The sequence below is a fragment of the Leptosomus discolor genome, chromosome 1 (genome assembly GCF_034619465.1).
Source record: "Leptosomus discolor isolate bLepDis1 chromosome 1, bLepDis1.hap2, whole genome shotgun sequence".
In the NCBI taxonomy this organism is placed as follows: Eukaryota; Metazoa; Chordata; class Aves; order Leptosomiformes; family Leptosomidae; genus Leptosomus; species Leptosomus discolor.
The window spans coordinates 151,920,947-151,940,660 of record NC_141391.1 but is presented as its reverse complement, the minus strand read 5'-3'; the positions used below and the strand labels follow the sequence as shown (position 1 = coordinate 151,940,660).

The window sequence follows — 19,714 nt, the reverse complement described above, 5'->3', positions numbered from 1 at the left end:
TCCCTTCTGCAAATGAATCTGATCTGATTCTGCAAAAGCAGAGTGAAAGTTGTCCAGAGAAGAAGAAACAGATTCAGGCCTGAGGACGGTCAAGCCACAGTGCGTATTCTACTGGGTATTTTTCCAGCTACCGAATTGCACTCATGTAGGTAGGTGCATCTTACACTTCCCCCTACTTTTGAACCTCTCACATGCTTTCTCAGGGAGTCTGTCTTGTCCTGTCTTTAAGGACCAGGAGAGAATTAGCTCACAAGAACTTGAAAACTGTCACTCAATATTGAATTTTCTTCAACAAAGCAGACAGTACGAACAAGAGACTATCCTGTCAGGATTAAAAAAAAAAAAGGCAAACTAAAATAAAACAATAAATCTTATGTACCAAAGTTACCTAAGTTACTCCCTACTGTTTGCCTTTCCTATTGCACATGACATCTGTTTTGATCAAACTGCCTCACGTTTCCACTAGACAGATATTCCACTACCATGAAAGTGCCTGTAAGAGTAGAGAGAATCCTCTCAAGAGCTCCATTAAGTCTGATATTGTTGCTGGCCTCCTTTTGCTAAGTGGCTTTGAGACCAATTCCAGAAGTGGAAGAACACCTCTCCTGCAACTTTTGCATTTTCCTTCACTTTTTTACTACTTACATCAAATTGATACATCAGCAGTTTAGCATGACTGCACCTAAACCACTTATTTTATTTTTAGTGAACGAGGATAGGGGTATTGTTTCCTTTGTGCTCCTGGACGGCCATTTCAGCATCCTAGACACAATATTCCATCATTTTCTTTTCAGATGTAGAATCAAGCATTTAGAGGCCTTCCTCCCCACAGAATGTTTTCTGTAGCTAACGTAAACTCATCTCATGCTTTGAGAAATATTTTGCATTAATGCCGGCACTGAGTCTTTTAGCTATTCATTAAAATGTACCACTATTTCCAGACCTGCTATTAGGTAAGAAAAGTTTAAGTCTGCTTGGAGGAGGATACTGAAGGTGAAGCACTTCAATCACTTCTTTAAATTGCTCATTTTAAACAATGCTGAAGGCCTTGTTCGTGTACAGAAAGCTACAGCACTCTTAACAAGTTCAAGCCTGCTTTTCAATCACTTAAGGCAGAACAGATTGATCATCCTCCTTTTGGGGGAACGGGATTCAAAGATAAACAGACTGCTAGTGAAAGAAATTATGTGGAAGAGCTGTTGTTAGTAGACTTAGAGCAAAGGCTTAAGTAACCACCGTTACATTTCAATGGCAATGCCATAAAAAAGCATCTTCCTTGCGGAATCAAATTTATCATTCTGTTCTTCTTTTTCAAAAGACAAACTTAATCTCTCAAAGTCCAAAAGAAACAGATTTTCAGCACTTCCTGAGATGAGCAAGAATCCTGTCTTGCTAATTCTCTGCCATGTTTGCTTTATTTTTGAAGGAATAATTTCTTAATGACTTAATACCATTCAATCTCCTCTTTCCTACTATTCCTATTTCTTTTCAAGATGTGACAGCTCTGTCTGTGCCCCTTCCCACCCACTGCCCCACTTCATGGGCTGTCAAGACACCTGAATTAAGTCTGGGCTTCAGATCCGACAAGATTTTAAGCTTACGGATTTTAGTAGCATCCAGAAAGAGTTGTAATCTGGACTCCTGCAGAACAGTCACTATCCTTTCACCTCTTTTTTGGAGTGTAGGATACTTGCTACTGCCAGCTGCCACCAACCTTCCAGGCACACCGATCTGATCCTTTATATGTTGCCTCCTAAAGTCTTCCCAGCAGTTTGGGAACATCTCTCAAGCTACATCTTTACAAGCTTTCCAATTTAGCTTCCAGAGGACCAGAAGAGTTAAAACAAGTAAGCAATTTCTTACAAAGTGTGTGCGACAGACAGACAGACAGACAATCCTCATTACTTGGACATGCCTCTACAAGAATAACCAGTATCTGGGGGCAAAATTCCTCCCTGTTTTCCGCATGCTCCATGTCCTCATGGCTGTAGGACCATCCACTCACTCTTACCTCCCTGTTTCTGCTTAACATTCCTGGCAGTGAATGACTGCTCCTACAGCCCCTCAAAAGAGGTGTCTGAAAGTAAACTAGACCTAGTATCCTCTCTCAGATGGCTTCTGGGACAACTTCAAAGTACCATGAGGTGACTTGGTCCTTAACAAGAGCCATAACACTCTCAAATTAACTGGAGAAAAATTGATTCCCTGTGCTACAGCCAGCCTCCTGGTGTAAACCCACCTGACTGGTGACCCATCACAATGAAGCCCTCTTGACAGCTCTCCTCAGAGTAAGTGCAAAGCCTTACAGCCAGCAGAGGAACAACTACAATGCAGTGTCCAAGCTACAAGCTGCATCCCAGAGCCACGGTGCACAACAAACACGGTACAGATTGCAGCAAGACCCTTCTTTGCAAGTTTCCACGAACATTTAATAATGCATTCCACAAACCTCCTAAATCAAGTACATTCTTATGGACACGCTCAGTCACTCATATCCATTATTGATCATCATGACTAATCACATTAATAAGTTTAAAGTAAGGGGGGAACACACAAATGCACCACAAATTTAAGGTTTTGTCTATATCTTCAATTTCAGGTCTACTTGCACCTCAACCCTGCTCCTGTCCTAAACATCCCTTAGGGCTCTGCTGCCCACCCACCTCCTTAATCACACGCTGACCAGACTTCCTCCCCACACTTAACAGCATTCCCACAGTGCTTTTGTTTTCCAGCTACCATTTTCAGAAGTGTGGCTTTCAGTTAAACTTCTTTTAATACTAAAGCTCTTTTCAAGTCTTCAGTAGGAAATTAATTTGAATCCAACTGGGGAGGAACAAGAAGGATAGGCCTGTTTAGCAAAATACAATTCCAGACAAGCAAAAGACATTGAATAAAGATCTTTAAAAAGACAAACCCAGAAATTCTTCCATAAACTGAAAAAATAAGAAGAAAAAAGATGAGAATTTTTGTATACTGGGCAACTTACGGTTGGATCACAGGCAAAGGAGACCTTGATAATAACATTCCAACCTCAAGTATTTGTTTTCTTTCTACTGCTGTAAAACTCTATGAGATAACTGGCATAGGCAATTTTCCACAAATCTGTTATACAAAAGCGTACACTCTGAATAATGAACTGATATATTAGAGCTTATTAACATCTCCTGGCAACAAAAACTCTCCTCAGAAACTGAGAAATCCCGAAGGGCAAGCCTAGCTAACCAGGGGGGCATCTCAGGAAAGCTAAACACATCACCTATCTGAAGTACTTATCACAATAACGTTCCTGTAAAAAATTCCACAGCATACAATTCCAATACAAGCTCTTACACAGAAAATGCTGGTAATGATGAAATAAACAGATGAAAGACTACTGGTTAATTGAGTGTTTCAATTGGTCATTCTGCCTCCTGTGACCTATATCAAAAGCCCTCCTTAAAAGTCCAGGAGTTAAACTCACACAGATATTATGTCAGATCAGCTATGTTAGAATATTTATGTTTTAAGCAGTAATGATATGTATTAAAATCTCAGTAGCTGCAGGCAATGAATCTGATCTTTATTGCAGCTTCCACAGCAGATTAATTACATGAATTCAGTTAACACACACAAGGTTAAAACTTCCATTACTCCAAAGCATAACCCTAGAAAGTACGTGCAGCCTCTTGATCTCCTCACAATACTGCTATCATCACCAAGAGGATGGGACTTCCTAAGAGGTCAGGACTGTTGACCTGCACTGCCCAGCGGCCGAGAGCCTGTCCAGGTCAGTGCTCTCCCTCTGCAGGATGTGGTACTTTGCTGTTCTCCACGTGGAAGAAGTCGGATGGGTCTCTGCTCCCAAGAGTCAGGAATATGACAGAGAGGGATGCTGAACTACATCCTGCACTTTCTCAGCGATTCCAGATCACAGTCCAGGTGCACTGTTAGCAAGGTACAGAGGAGGTTTGGCTGCTATGGGTTGCTAGACCTATTCTCCAAGGCTGTTCCCAGTTGGTCTGCTCTGGGTCTCAGACGTAATTTACCTGTTTTTTTGCACCTGTACATCCCTTGATTCTCTACAAACTAAGGAACTCTGAAGTGCCTCATTCCCCATGTACCACATCACAGTTAAATTTAATAACCAGTCAGCTTGTTTGAGAGCATTTGGAAAGAAGACAGCTTGGCAGACACCTGTCTCCTGGGTTATTTCCCAGATTCCCCAAACCAGGCAGAAGGGGAGGAAAGCTGCTTATCTTCTTTCTCCCAATTCTCCAAATGCAAAAGGTGTCTTTCTTGCGTCCCCTTGAGACGACTGAATCCACAGGCACTTTTCACCACTGCTGCTTCTGCACAACCACTAACTGTCCCAGGGAATATTTCTTCTACAACCACGACAGTACCACAGTTGCTTTCAGCCCATTTCAAAATAAAGAGGGAAAAAGCTCACCTTCCTTGCACAATGGATGGACGTGTTCATTTTAAGAATGTCAGTTGTCAGGTCAGCAACGACTCAAAGCAGAAGCTTTCGTCAGCTAATATGTAAAAAAAGATTTGGTTGTGGAAAGATTCCTCCTTCCATAAAGAGTAAGAGAGACTTTCACTCCACCTTCAACAAATTACAAATCAGCTTGCCACTCTCGAAAGCACTGTACCAATCCAATTGTTCCCACAAAACAACCCCAGAACACCTGCATCTTTGTAGTACTGAAGTAATGAGTTTGACACACTCAGCTGAGTCTGCCAAACCGAACAAGTTTCCTCTCCACCAGCACTGCAAGCTGCTGTTTCACAGATCAGAACAGTCAGCTTCCCCCGATAAGGCAGCTCCTTCCTGGAAATGGAAGCCAGAGCTGCCTTATCTCAGGAAAGGGAAGATAAAAGGTCACTCTTCACTAAGTGGCAAAGTTCTCACCTTGAAAGCTTTGCCCCTTGATTGGCATGGAACAACCAAGGTCACGGAACTTTTAATCAGACGCCTGCATAATTACTAAATCGTTACTAATTATATCAGAGAGCTGAGACCTCAGAGGAAAGGCAAAGCAAACAAATAGCCCAATGAAGCCTCCTTTGTTGTTGGAAAAAATTGGTAATTAAAAGTCATGAGTGCACCAATGAACGAGAGAACAGCATCACAGTCACTGTTCAGGACTCAGGAGTGACTTGCATACAAAACAGCAGGCTTGTCTCCCCGGGGAAATTACAGGGTACTGTGTTACAAAGCACTGAGTAGGAGGGGAAAAAGAAAAAAAAAAAAAAAAAAGAGATAGAGAAAGAAACACTCCTCTTTTAGCAGTAGCTTTATTTGCCCCACAGAGAGGGACAGCACTGTCAGCAGTCCCAGGTTGAGAGGTGCCTTCCACATGTTTCTGGAAGCTCTAGAAAGCCTTCTCCCAGCCTTTTATCATGAAGGGTTCCCATACAGAGAAGTGCAGAAGCGAGCAAGAGCTTGTGTTCAACCTAATCCATCCTCCACACAGCCCTTGCCCAGGAGCCCTTGCCCAAACAGAGACTATTCCAATGAAAAACCTTTATTTTCCTCAATGACCTGAGCTCAGCCTTAGTGACTATCCTTTGCCCAGAGACTGCCCTTCAAAATGTCACTACCAAAAACTGAAGAACTTCATTCTGCCCTTAAGAAAACTAAAAACTCAAAAGAAGAAAGAATGCCATGGTCTTGCTCAACCATAATAAATCAAACTAGATAGACACGATCCCCACTGAAGCCAAAGCAGGTGCTTTCGCTAATCAGGCTAGAAGATAAATGCTGATCTGTTTCTATATCAATGATACGACATGCCACTCCAGGGCACTGAGATATCAAAGACTGCATCAGATGAAAAAAGGCACCACACTTTCTACCATCACTTTCAGGCAAACACAAGAATCTCTCTGATCTGCTGTATAGGCAGCCTTATAGATCCGGTCCTAAAGACGGCCACATACAAGAGGTGGCAAGTCTGGGCTGAATCCCTGAAGAGATCAGTTGAGATGGATTATGAGACTGTTGCAAGAAGAACAGACACTCTCACATGTTCAGCCCTCCCAACACACAAAAAGAGAAGTGCAAAACATCAGAGGCCCAAAGGGAACAGTTTGTAAGTTCCAGAGATCAGAATAAAAAGACATTTCCTCCTCCGCTGCTCTAAGTATGACGACTCAAAGACGTATCTTCAGGATACCCTAAATGAGAAAGTCTCCCCTTTAAAACACAGGCAAGAAGGAATAAAGGATAACTGCAGCAGAAGCAGTAATGTAATTTGTGGGAGTCTTCCACTGAACAAAAAATTAATAACCACCAACTTCTGGCTAACTGCACTCATTTCATTATGCTTAACTTTGACAGACATGAATCCAATAAACTTTTATTGAAGTGCATCTGGTCCTTCTTTATCCCTTTTCTGAACTTCCATTGCTTGCCAATGAAATGCCCTTTCACTGCTGCAACATCATCGCAGCACTCTGTTTCCTACTGCTGAATGCTAAGCCCCCAACCCCCATGTGACAGCACCATACCTGTTGAAGATATCGCCCGACACCTTTTGCAGATACTGCAGAGCATCTGCCACCTGCTGAACAGCCTCCTCCCTGCGTAAGTCCGGCTGGATCAGTGGGACCGAGTACGTCTGCCCTTCCAAAAAGTGCTTCTGGGCTACTGTAGCCATTGTACCTAAAGGAAAGAGCAAATAGGTCATTACAATAAACACACTTCCATTTTATCACAGCTGTTATTCAGGGACTTCCACTCTCTGTTCCCGTAATTATTTTAGGAAAGAGTTTGCAACAGAATCAGTAACCTGAGGAGAAAGGCACCAGTAACCTGAGGAGAAAGGCACCAGTAACCTGAGGAGAAAGGCACAAGTAGTAAGGCTGACACATCGGATTTTTAATAAACCCAAGGCAGCTACAGTGAGGTGGCAGTTTCTTGCTTATCTGAATTCTCTTGGGAACCATAACTTTATTTTTAGCATGATACTTAACAAATGTCTGCTCAGCACTGTGTTGAAAACAAAGACCACACTTTGGAGCAAAGTCGGTTCAGGGTGGCGATAAGACTCGTCAGAAATCACTCTGTCCCCTCTTCCCATCCTCATATTCCAGATGGATATATTTCGGGTCATTCAATCCAGTATTTCACCTTACACTTCTGATCCAAGAAACACAACCACTGTTCCCTTCCAAGAACAGCAGCTACGGAATTACAGGGCAAGCATGTGCACACATGCCCTTGCTCCAAGTAGGTTAATGAGAGTTGTTCCATTCTGAGACTCCCAGGAGCTGCTCACTGCTTTTGGTGACTGGATTTTTCCTCAGAAACTATCTTGAAGGAAGCTTCCTTATTGTTAGGATCCTTTCACACACAAAACCTAAACGGTCACTGAAATCTTTCAGTTGTGTTCAACACATCCACCAGAGCAGTATGCATGCACCCGGATGCAGCTGAACCCATACCGCTGCTCTATAGTTCAGCCAGGAGAAGGCTATGCATCACCCATGTTTCTATCTGCCAACCTTCCTCACTTCTCCCTCAGCAATTCCCAAAGATTCTGCCTCCCATGTTTTTACTCACAAAAAGAACAAAAAGTTTCCAGGATGTGGAGGAGGGTATAAAGAAGAAAACCATTTCCCTGAGCACATTAGAAATTGTAAACTCACAAATACATTACTGTTAGGACAGTCTGATTAATGAACAGAGTAGACTGTACAGTTTTCTAACCCGAACTCTGCTGCTAGGCCGACACAATTTCCTTCAAACTTGTTTTCTCTGTGTGTTTTCCTCATTCAGACTCTAAAAAACCCAAAGTCTACAGCTGCTCATTACACGGTTTCATCACGCAGAGTGCTATACATCCGTATAAGAAAATATTCATTAAGCTGAAGAGAAGCAAAACAAAGGAGGATCAAAAAGTAAGGTACCAGAAACAGACAGAGATGCCTCAGGACACAACACATTCCCTCCATGGTACTTGGAGGTCTGCAGGCGCTAGTCCAGGGAGCACTGCTGTGTGCAAACTGTATTCCAGCCTATACAGCGGAGCAGGCTGAGAATGGCATAGAAACACAGCCTATACTGGAGAAATTCACAAAACAAGAACCTGAAGAGATAGTTAGAGCATAAAACAACTGTTAATAGGTGAAAATTAGAGGGGTCTTCACATATTCTTTAAATTCCCTATCTTGCTTCACAAAACGAAAAGACATCAGATTAGATGTGCCTGTAGCCATTCCTGTACATTTAAGAAACACCATCCACCCTCTCCAAATTTGTCCTTTCTGATCTTACCACAGCAGGCTAGGAAAGACTTTCTGTAAATGTGATGTGGCGGCTGTTCTGCGGGTTTTTGGCTTGGTTTGTTTGGGGGTTTTTTGGTTTGGTTTTTTTGGGGGGTGGCATTGGTTGGGGTTGCTGGTATTTTGTGGAGGGGAGGGTTGTTTAATAATGAATTGTAGAAGAGGTAAAAGAAGGAGGAAACCTAGGATCCTTCCCACAGATAACAAATTTGCAAAATCAAGCCCAGCCATCAGAAGACCTGGCTCTGCTGCAGGAAGCTTAAACCTATTCTGTTTCACTTCATGCATCACTGGCAGCCAAACTCTGTATCCACACTCTTTAGGGGCAATGTTTGCACACCGATTAGTCTTCTTGACTGGGTCTATCCAGCAGGCAAGAAATTATTATTTAGAGCTGTAAAGCATACAAGTTAATCTGAGAGGAGTACGGCTCATTTTGAGATGGCATTTTTTGACCTGCTGACCATAACCAAGCTTGAACCCTTTTGCTTTCAAATCTACTATTTGTCTGACAACACAGAACAAAGCAACGAGGTAACACAGCAAGTGTGCAGTGATGAGATACTTTGGCTCTGGCAGCAAAACAAGTTTATGATCTTCCTCGCCACTGGTCACAACTCTTCTGCTGCATTAATGCTGCTGATGTTTGAGATGCCTATTTTTAACTCAGTTCACTTCAATGACCCAATTTACCACAGCCAGATACAGCTGTAATTGCCCAGTCGTGAAACAGACTGGGAAGCAGGGGCAAGAAGGGGATGACTTAAACTTCCTTCACTATCCAGACCATTACTGTGTAACGGTAATCCTGCCCTGCAGGATGAGAAGGCCAAGCTTTTCACCTCTTGAGGCCAGATGAGATTTTACAGCCCCAGTACGATTTCCCAGACTCTCACCAATCCTAATTCTCTTCGTGAACTTTCTAAAGCCAAGCTCAGCTCAGCTGCTGCCTGATAGATGCTTGTACTCAGAAGCAGCACTCCCCTAGCTACTACCAAACTGTTTCTTTCCTTGCCCTCAGAACTACAGACTGTTCTTCAGGACACACTGCTCCCTTGCAAAGAAAGAAGCACAGAGTAGTGGGGCAAAGCAGGAAAAGCCCCGGTTGCTCCTGCTCACACTGTCACAGTTCAGCTGTCAGTGAACTTCAGTTTCACAGGTTCTCAACACAGCCTCTTGCATGAGCTCCAGATTCTCACCCTTCCTAGACAAACACATCAGAGAAACACTGTACACTCTGTGGGAACTGCTATCAGAGATAGGTACAAGGGACAATTCTTTCTGTGCAAGGTAACAAATTAAGAGATTTATAGCAAGAGGAAAACCAGCAACAGCCTTCTAAATGACTAGACTCGGGCAAAATCCCATGCTACAGCTGCTATTTATTACCTCTTGTGACCAAACTAACCGCAGAAAACAGGCAGTTTTACAAATGCTTTGAGTAAAAGCCTGACCATACGCTTCGAACAAAAGCGGAATTGCTTCCCATAACAGACAGACTGCAGGAACAAGGAAGATCTTAATAGGGAAATGTCAAAATATTCCCAACAAAAGTCAGGAAAGAAATCAAAGACCAAATGTCACTCAGCAAGACTGAATCTTCCTTTATCTCAACCTCCAGTGCACTGAGAAAGAAGCAGCACATTTCCTTGCCATGCTCCATGATCAGAATTAGGCATTACATGAAAACAAAGTGCTGCAGATGAGAAAAAACTCAGCTCTCACACCCTGCCCAATGGATGCCAAACCTTCATGTAACACACAGGCCAAAGGTGCAAATAAACTGTTCATATACTACACATGGAAGTGACTTCCGCAAAGCAACAAACTGGTTCCAGTATCACTCCAGAATCTTAAAGAGGGCGCTGGTGTGTTTCAGCAGAAAGCACAGCATCCTGGAATTATGACAGCTGACAGGAAATACTCACAAGGTACAGTGAGAAACAGGCATATAAAACCCCGAAGCAGGTATGATTCAGAAGAGCAGACGCCAGATCACCCAAGAAATTTAATTGTTAGTGGTGTGACCACCTGCGGGTCACACAAGGCAGAAGAAACAGCAAGACGGCTCTTTTTTTGTGATCAAAGAGGCTCTGGATAAGAGTTGCAGCATCTAGGGGCTCCAGCCACTCTTCATTCAATTATTTTTTAATATCAACTTTCGTGATTAAGACAAATGTGCTCCGGTGTTACATAATAACCTCATTCACCTTGTTAAATTGCAAACAAAAAAGGTTGTTTTCTCACTGCACCCCCAGTTTCTGAGTGCTATATCCTGATTTGGAAGTTCTGACTAGAGCTAGCAACTGCTCAGATTTGCACTTTTGTCTTAAGCCGCCTATGCCTTTAACCTCAAGCAAGCTGGTACAAAGCTGGCCAGGGCTGGTGTCAATCCCTCTGCACCCAAAGCTGCTCTTTCCCTCCCAGTTCCAACATTCACAACAGCAAAAGCTGAGGGAAACAAGAGCAGTGGGAAACGCAACATCAGCCTCCGCCAGACTGTCTCACCTTCCCAAATGACTTACACCAGGATAGACACAGGCTTTGCACTCCAGCTTTCAGGTATCTGGACCAGCAACGGGTCATACTGTTCAATCATCACAGGCAAGTCTAATACTCTGATGGCTACATAGAGATTTGCAGCTCCGAACCCAGAGGAGGAAGTAGACAATTCGCTGCTCTGGATAGGTACAGAAACACTCCACCTACTTTGCTCACCTCTTGGGTTACTTCCCCCTGGACCCAAGAATAAAACTCCTGGTGTCAAGGCTAAGCCCAGGAGAACCTGCTACAGAGCAAGCAGAGTCTGTAAAAGAAGCAACACTCCTCTGAGTTCTTTTGAAAATATTGCTCTATGGAGGATCAATCACTGAGATGATTCTCTACAAAGAAAAAGCTCCACAACCTTAAAACACCTTAATTTTTCAAGGAAACATAAACAAAGCAAACATTAAGAAAACAATTTGGCTGCCCTCAACACAGGCAGAGACTGTAAAGCTTGTATATATACAAGCAGATGCATACCATGCTATGAAAATAATGGGAGAATAAAGCAAGCCACCAACAATACTTGCTTCCTGAACATGCATCAAGGAACTAAAAACAGTGGGTTGAGGGAGAAGAGGGCTTAAATACTTTGAAAAATATCAGTGTGTATTCTTCAAAGATACAGGGGCTGCTTTAGCAATTATTGTGCTGCTGCTGCTGTCACTGCACTGGAAAGGCAGCATGAACTAAAGGCCTTTAATTCCCACATGCAGTAACATCTCCAAGAAGCAATGACAGCCTATCTCTAGCCCTACGTCTCTCCTTTGTAGGATCCTAATAAAAGATGAATGCCTTGTAGCCACCTGCAAGGATGCAGAGACCAGCAATATGCAATAAACACAAGCCTGCATATCCCTCACCACACACAACGCTACCACTAGGATGGCTCCACAGTGGGAACAGACCAAGTCACAAGTGAACTACAGGTTGAGATTAAACACACTCAAAAGATGGAGTAGAGAGACAGGCTTTGGGCATAGCTTATCACGAGATGCTGCCTCCTCTGACAGAGGAAAGTCACACGGATAACTTGGTTCACAGTGAGAAGTCAGATCAAATTCCTCACTGACAGTAATTCCTTACACATAATACTTTCTCCTATGTCTATGGACAAATACTGTCCCATTCTGGCTGACAATAACAGACCCCTTATTCTCACTTTCCTCTGCTCCAATCCAGCATACTACACCAGCACATTGCTCACAATACCTAAATGTGCCTTTCAGAGTTTGCGAAGCTCCCAGCCACTGCAATGTCTGCTGTGTGTCTCATCACAAACTTCTACCACTGTACACTTAACTAATCTGTAGTGCTGTGCTTAACACACTACTACATCATCCTCGTTCTCTACTTGCCACACAGGCTTCCCGCAGAATTTCAAATCATGATCAAATCTGCTGGCATATTTAAGTCATACCTTGGTTGTACTAGAAGCTTGCTCAGAGACCATTCCAACAAAATATCAGCATGAATTCCTCCAAGAAAAAAACAAAACAAAACAAAAAGACAATTTTATCACCTTGCCCTCCACAGATAAAGCACACTCCTGTGAGTTTACCAGCTGCAAAACCAAGGAACTGTATTTAAAAGAGAGACTTAAAATGCTAGAAAAGCAAAACACATCATTGCATATGCTCCTCCTGTTAAGGGACAGGGTAAGGCAGCATACACACATGGACTCACACAGATGGAGACACAAAACTGAAACAAAAGCTAGAAGTCGCTTATACTCTGGTGGTAAATGCAGCACAGGAGCCTAGATGTAAGTCCTATTCCATTGTGCAGCAAATGAGTGTTCTGCCCTGTGTTGACATTCACTGGAGGGGTTGAAATTTAGTCCACACCTTGCTGTTCAGCACACAAGAGGTAACTATCCTGGGTAGGAGAGCAGGATGTATTTCCAGCAGTGAAGATGAGAGGTTCATCACAGTCCCTGTGCTAAGCCAACTTCACCTTTTTTTGGGGGGGAGGAGGGGGCACAGGGAGGAGAAGAGAGGAGGAGAAAAGCACTTTGATAAGTTAAGAGGATGAAAAGTCTATTTATATTTTTTAATTAACCATGTTCTACAGTGTTATTAAGCAGCAATCAAAGATGCAGATGGTACTGATTTGATTGGCAAGAGGTGCACTGTGCTGAATACTAAAGAAGTCTGCCCCTATAAATAGGTCTAATCACCTCTGAAGGCTGGAAGGCAGTGATGAAAGAAAGCATTAATAAGACCGTAATTAGGCCCCGTAGCAGGCTGTACTCCACCAGGGTGCTCATGTTACTAGATGTCTCTTATAGTAGCAGCCTCAAACTGTTGTAGACATTACTGCTTTGGGTCTCAACATCTCTAGTAGTTGTTTTAGACAAAGCTATGAAGAGTTGGGTTTCTCCACCTTTGGAGGGCCTGGCATCAGCTAGGATTTTACTTCCCAGTACCATTCCTGCAGCAAGAGAGCTCTCCATTCCATCTGTCCCACCCTGCCCATTCTCAATGGGTGAATTAAACCGGGCAGCTGGAGCTCCCCGGGCACAGAGACTGGCAAGGGGTGCAGGAAAGTGAGAAGCTTTAGAAGCTGTCACTCTCCCTCCCACTTTGAGCAGCTAGAGCACATCATGGCCACATCTACATCACAAAGTTAACCTAGCCACAGCTGTAAAAGCCATTTCTGCTCCTCTGCTCCAGCTGTAGAAAGACAGATACTCACTCAATCTCATCAACTTCATACTTTCAGCCTGTCTTTAACAGCATTACCTCAGAAGAACAACAACAACAAAGTCCACACAGAAAATGAATCCTACAGGGAACCTCCTGCTACACACTGATACTTCCAAAAGCTGCCCATTGATACGTGACTGCCTGAACAGCCAAGGTATGTTCAAAAGGAGTCAGCCTCCCACATCACACCACTGCCCTGCAGAAACAGCAGAGCACTGAGGAGCCTGACCTGACACTCAGCAGGACTCGGGGGCTCACGCTGCATTTCACGCACTGCGCATCCTGGCCTTGTGGGCCAATTTTCTGCAGGGAAATGGCAGGAGTGGATTCCACCACTGAAGCAGTGTCACCTCATCTGCCCTAGCAGCAGCTGCGGGAAAAGGAAAAGTCTTTTCTGCTGCACTGGTAGGCAGCCACTAACTACCCAGTGATATAACGCCACTCAGTTCTCCATATCCAAATGGTGTGGAATTACTGGCAGTTACCACATAATGTGGTACCTCGCACATCCAAGAACATTGTGTTGCACCATGATGTCAGCTACAGTGCCAGGTGCCTTTTTGTTAGCTGAATCTGCATACTACTGACAGCTGTTTGGTTCAACCCAACATACCTTGGGATCTGCATGAAAGGTACCCCAGATCCATTCAATTTGAAATACACATTTCACTCAACCTATTGACTACCAACACTGTACTAGAAAAAGGTATTAAGGTAATGCTATGAAGATATCCACTTTTGGAAACAGCAAGAGAGACTCTGGTATGAAGCTTGCATCCAAAACCCCAAAAATTTTTCATTTTTGAGTTAATTTCCTAAGTTGCAGAGGGAACACACTAAATAGCCTGCTTTGCAACAAAAGAGCAGCTTACTGATGCAGTTTCTGTAAACTGGGTGCCTGATACGAACATGTCTCCCTGGACCATGGGCTGTATCAGACACCAACAAACACCCCTCACTACTTATGTGTTTGTGCTATCCTGCTGTTTCTGGAATAAAAAGCTATCTGTATGTGATCCTTCCCGAGTACTCAGAGCTACCAAAGGAAAAGCACTGGCCTGTCAAATATCTACTTCTGAAAGCATGAGCCCAGTATTTAAGGCAGCCCCTTCTCAAGAAGCCAGGGCCTGGTAACACCTTTATCTCAGACACATTGCTTTGACAGAAACAGTAGCTACTGCAGCTACTAAAGACAGTTGAAATCTATGAGCAATATGACATTACGGCAAAGACACTATTGACAGCTAACTAAATGCACATGGAGGATTTGTTTTCCCAGCAGCAGCGTTGTCTCTCAGATCAAATAAGCATGGGCCTGAACCAGTACATCAACAGACTTCGTGATCATTCTCAAATGGAGACCCTCCCTTTCCCTAAAAACTGCTCAGAGCCACTCAGATTTGTTGGTTTGTCACATACTACACTGCCCTATTCCACTTAGGCTGAAGAGAAAGAATCAAAATTTGAGATCTCAGAGCCCAGCGTTAAAATAGCATATGGCAACTCCCTGGCAAATTGCAAAATACCTGACATTTAAAGATGGATCACATAAAATCAAACAATACCGACTCTCCAGAAGACAGAATCCTATTAAACTTTTTCTTTAAAGAGACTCTGAAAGGTAGAGACTTAAAAGAATTTACAGGTACACTTCAATCCTCTCAGCTCCACAAGCTAAGATGGCCTCTAAGCCACTACTATCTTGAAGACACCCTCTCCTCTCAAAGCAGAGCCCTGCTTTGCAAAGCACAGACAGCAGCCCTCACTGCCATGAGGCACTGAGCTGCAGGCTACGTCACCTTGCTGAGAAAGCCCTGTCCTCTAAGCACAGGCTGAAACTGGTTTCCTTCAGCTGGATACATAAAGCTCATTTTGACGGACAGATGTTGATATCTAAACTTAAATCTGATAATCCACTCTGCAACTGTCACCTTTGGCTCTCATCATTAATGGAGATAATCAGGCGCTCTAATGAACAATTGATCTGATTTTAAGGCAGCCATCTACAACTGACCAAAAGCACCGTGCCAACTGCCTGCCTTCCCTGCCTCTCACTATTTATTATAAAATAAGCCTGAGCAAACACTTAGCTACACCTACAATACAGACATCAAAAGTAACACTGAGAATCCCAGCTCAAATATCCCGACACAGCTCTTCATTCCATTTCCTAAATGGGAGCACTTTGGTTTTGTATGCCAAATACACAGAAGCCACTGGCTATGCCAAAAGTTCCTTAGAAGGTCATTTCTCTGCAGTAAGTTCTCTTAAATACTGGAGTTTCAAAAGCAGGCTTGCTGAAACACTGGTGTAGAGCTTCCTGCAGAACATTCAGTTCAGAAAAATGAGGAGCTGCTCATTCTTACTATCAGACCACAGTAACAAATACATAATTCCAAAAACACAGCAGCTCCCTAAAAAAAAAAAAAAATCCAGTTAATTTTTCCCTCTATTTTTCTGATGCAAAATCAGCTTCAGTCTCCCGCAGAGCGACCTTATCGGCAGAGCTAATCATCGCCACATCTCACTGCCACAGACCCTAACTAGCAATGTCCTATTTTTCACCTCCACATTCAGTACCCTCTGCTCCAAAGTTCTGGAGTTTTACAGCACCCATACCAAACACACACTGTGTTACAACAGATGCTGATATATTTAATGAAGGCAACAACCAAATCAAACTGATGATCAAGGGCCTGGAGCACCTCCCCTGTGAGGACAGGCTGAGACAGTTGGGGTTGTTCAGCCTGGAGAAGGCTCCGGGGAGACCTTATAGCGGCCTTCCAGTGCTTAAAGGGGGCTTATAAGAAAGACGTGGAAAAACTTCTTAGTAGGGCTTTGTTGTGATAGAACAAGGGGTAATGGTTTGAAACTAAAAGAAGATAAATTTAGATTGGACATAAGGAAGAAATTTTTACCATGAAGGTGGTGAAACACGAACAGGCTGCCCAGAGAGGCGGTAGAAGCCCCATCCCTAGAAACATTCAAGGCCAGGTTGGACGGGGCTCTGAGCAACCTGGTCTAGTGGAAGATGTCCCTGCCCATTCCAGTTGGAACTAGATGATCTTTAAGGTCTCTTCCAACCAAAACCATTCTATGATTCTATGAAACTGGCAACCAAAGCAGTTCCTGACCATTTTGTACATTCAAAAGCAAAAGGAATGCTTGCATTTGTGCAAGATGACAGGAGAGGAACTTGCTCACTATAAAGAAATGTCTTCAAGCCTGGTCCCATTTTGTAGAAGGGACAACCCTACAGGGTGGCCTAGATGACAGGAGCTGACAACAAGCTGGCTCAAAAGAATGATACCTGGGGAATCAATAATCCACTAAAACTGCTGGATGGACTATTTTCTGGCAACGGTTATCTTGTGAAAGGGTCTAAGCAGAGCTGATTAGCTATAGAAATTGCTTTTTGAGTGATAAAAATTATTCCCTTCAAGCTCATCCACAACAGACATGGGAAACATCACAATTTCAGAGATAATCCTCTTCTGCACACTACCTTTAATTTAAAAAAAAAAAAAAAATCTAAAAAAAAATCTGCCTTGCTTTCAGGCTTATCTCAGTACTATCTTTCCCCAGCCCCCAATTTCTACTCTTCTCTTTACTGCTCAGGCTGAGCACGCAGTGACTACAGTTACCTGGTATTAGCAGAACCCAGAAGCCAGACTGCAAAGTAGTTCCCAGGGATTATCTGCTTTCAGTTTTCTTGCCAAGGAACTCCTGAGTTGAGCGAAGAGAACAGCACTTTTTTATCTGAAGGAATGAAGATTGAAAACTCAGTTTAAATATCCAGAGTGACAGGAGAAGGGCAGATGCTGAGACTAGCAGCCTGTGCTGCTCTGGGATTGCCTTGGCATTTTTCTGCCTGAGGGCTCTTTGGAGATGTAGCTGTTTCCCCCCAGCCAAAGCACCCCAGGAATATCTGGTATATTAGGCAGCCTTTACATCCCAGCTTTACTACTCGGACAAGACAAACATAACCAAGCAACAGGAGAACTTATCAGCCTCTAGCTAACCTTCCTAAAAAAAAAAAAAGGTCTAAGCAAGGGACAGTTGACCGGTGCCCCTCTGATTCCCTGGACAACTGGAACACAGAAAGCCTCTACAAGGACATGCCAAAGTCACTTTGCTTCTACCCCTTGCCTCTGGCAATAGCAGCACTATCCGCTCTGCTTCCTTTCACTGCTCAAGGAGGGTTCCGTATCCAGAGAATTGGCAAGAAATAGGGACACTTTTAGCTTCTACCTCATCTACTTCAGGATAGGTCAACCCGGTCTGCAAATCACTGCCAGCAACACACGCCACACAACCTAAATTAAATAAATAGGTCATCTCAAGCAAACTCCTAGCTGACATTTGCTTGAATCACGTGAAATGCCACAACTATAGCCGGCACTAACCCACACTCCTTGTTGGAAGCTGCACTGTAGAAGCGAGCAGAGTCAAGAATTAACCTACCCTTCCCAAGGATTAAAAGCCTCCTCTTTTGAAAGAGGCCTTTGGGAACATCCAGGTGCTGTCCAACCACTCAACATTTGAACCACACCATCTTAAAAAAAAAAAAAAAAAAAAGAAAAAGGAGTGGCGGGGCAGGGGGAACCTCACCTCAACAGGACTTCTGCCAGTTACTAAAATAAATACTAACAGCGATCATCACTGCTGGACGTGGATCCACAACATTCACTATGTCCACCAGCAGCCCTTCCTCACATGTACAGCTAGGTCTAGTAGCCCTGTGGTCTTTTTACTGTTTACTGACTCAGCCGTTATTTTGAACATAGAAAAAAATGAATACAATAAATCACAACAACATTTGGGTTCACTTGCAAACACTGACAATGTGTTTTTATTTGACAAATCATTACACCGCCACAGCTACCAGCTTGGGAGTGAGGAACACACCATTGCACAACTTAAAGGCAACCCATGTTAAAACTGATCTGCCAGCGTTCCAGGTAGCAAACTGTGTTGATGCCCTAGAAGTTACTTTTTCTTACAACCTGTGGTGTTCTTTGAATTAGCTGATAGTTAATAGTAACGCATTGGTACTTGGAATAGTACAAGACCCCCCACAACTCTATAACAAGCTATTAGGTGATTTTCTGAGGAAAAACTCCATATCCCAGAGTCCTCTGACCCTCTGCCTTGGACACCTTTTTCTCTTTTTCGTGACTCCCTTCAGGCTGGAGCATCCAGCTGTCTATCCCTACAGGGTACCTAACCTACACGGAGAGAAGGCGCCACTTCCCCAGTCCCCGAAGGGCTACGTTGAGTCCAAGTGTCCCATGTGTAATTGCCAACCTGAGATTTCCACGCTCCATGCCTGCCTGGCAGGTTTTCCACTCTACTGCATGGCTCAGCACCGAACCACCACGTAAGAACTGTAACAAACTATTTTCTGAACCCGTTATCCCACCCAAACAGGTACCGTACGGCTCTCATTTCACATCGCCAAGCTCTTCTTCCCAAGGCCTGACGGGGCTCTCGCCGGACAGAGCCTTCGGCCACCAGACGCGTTTCACCGGCGGGCGACAGGCCGCGGACCCCGCGGCAGCCCCTCACAGGGCCCTGCCAGCGCCTGCCGCCCCGCTCAGGCCCGGCAGGTCGGACCCCCCCCAAGTCCCCGCTCCCCGCCGCCGAGCCCAGCCAACGCTGTTCCTCTCCGCGATGCGCCCGACCCTCCTCCACGCTCGGCGCCCTCCACCAGCCCCACCGGGCCCCGCTGTCCGCCGCGGGGCCCGGCCAGGCCGCACCGAGCCCGCCCCGGCCGCCGGGCACAGAGCCCGCCCCCCGCGGCCGTGCCGCGCGCCCCTCACCTGCCGCGAAGCCAGCCACGCCCCGGCGCCGAGCAGGAAGCGGCACCTTGAGCCGCTTCCGCCCCTAGTCGTTCGTCACTTCCGCCCGGAGGGGGCGCCTGTATCTCCCGGCGAGTCCCTAGGCCGAGCCGAGGGCGGGGGGGTGGAGCTGCGCATGCGCTGGAGAGGGCGGGCCGCAGGGCGTGTGATGTTGTCTGGCGGCGGCCATGTTGTGGGCCTGCAGCCGGCTGCCCCTTCCCGTGACCCCGGCACTGCTGGGCCAGGCGGCGCGTCGTCTGCCCCGCCTGAGCCCCTCCCGAGCCCCTCCCGGCACGGCCGCCCTCCCTTGTTCCCCAGCCTCGGTGCTGGCCTGGGCCCGGGGTGGCT

The 19,714-nt window shown here is 44.8% G+C and overlaps 1 protein-coding gene across 3 annotated transcripts in view; it reads right to left on the bottom strand.

Annotated features, from left to right (window-relative positions):
• The window catches only part of WASHC1 (WASH complex subunit 1), a 45,633-nt gene extending 26,241 nt beyond the window's left edge, over window positions 1-19,392 (bottom strand). Inside the window, exons 1-3 of one of the 3 annotated variants that reach the window (XM_086467398.1) lie at window positions 19,349-19,392; window positions 17,171-17,285; window positions 6,499-6,652 (exon numbers count right to left, since the gene is read on the bottom strand). In XM_086467398.1, the coding sequence (XP_086323524.1) occupies window positions 6,499-6,647 (149 nt within the window). In that variant the 5' untranslated portion in view covers window positions 6,648-6,652; window positions 17,171-17,285; window positions 19,349-19,392. Of the gene's footprint in view, window positions 1-6,498; window positions 6,678-17,170; window positions 17,286-19,348 lie in introns of those variants that run through there. The other 2 variants (XM_086467407.1, XM_009950542.2) reach the window with 2 other exon arrangements.
• Window positions 19,393-19,714: the final 322 nt, after the last annotated feature.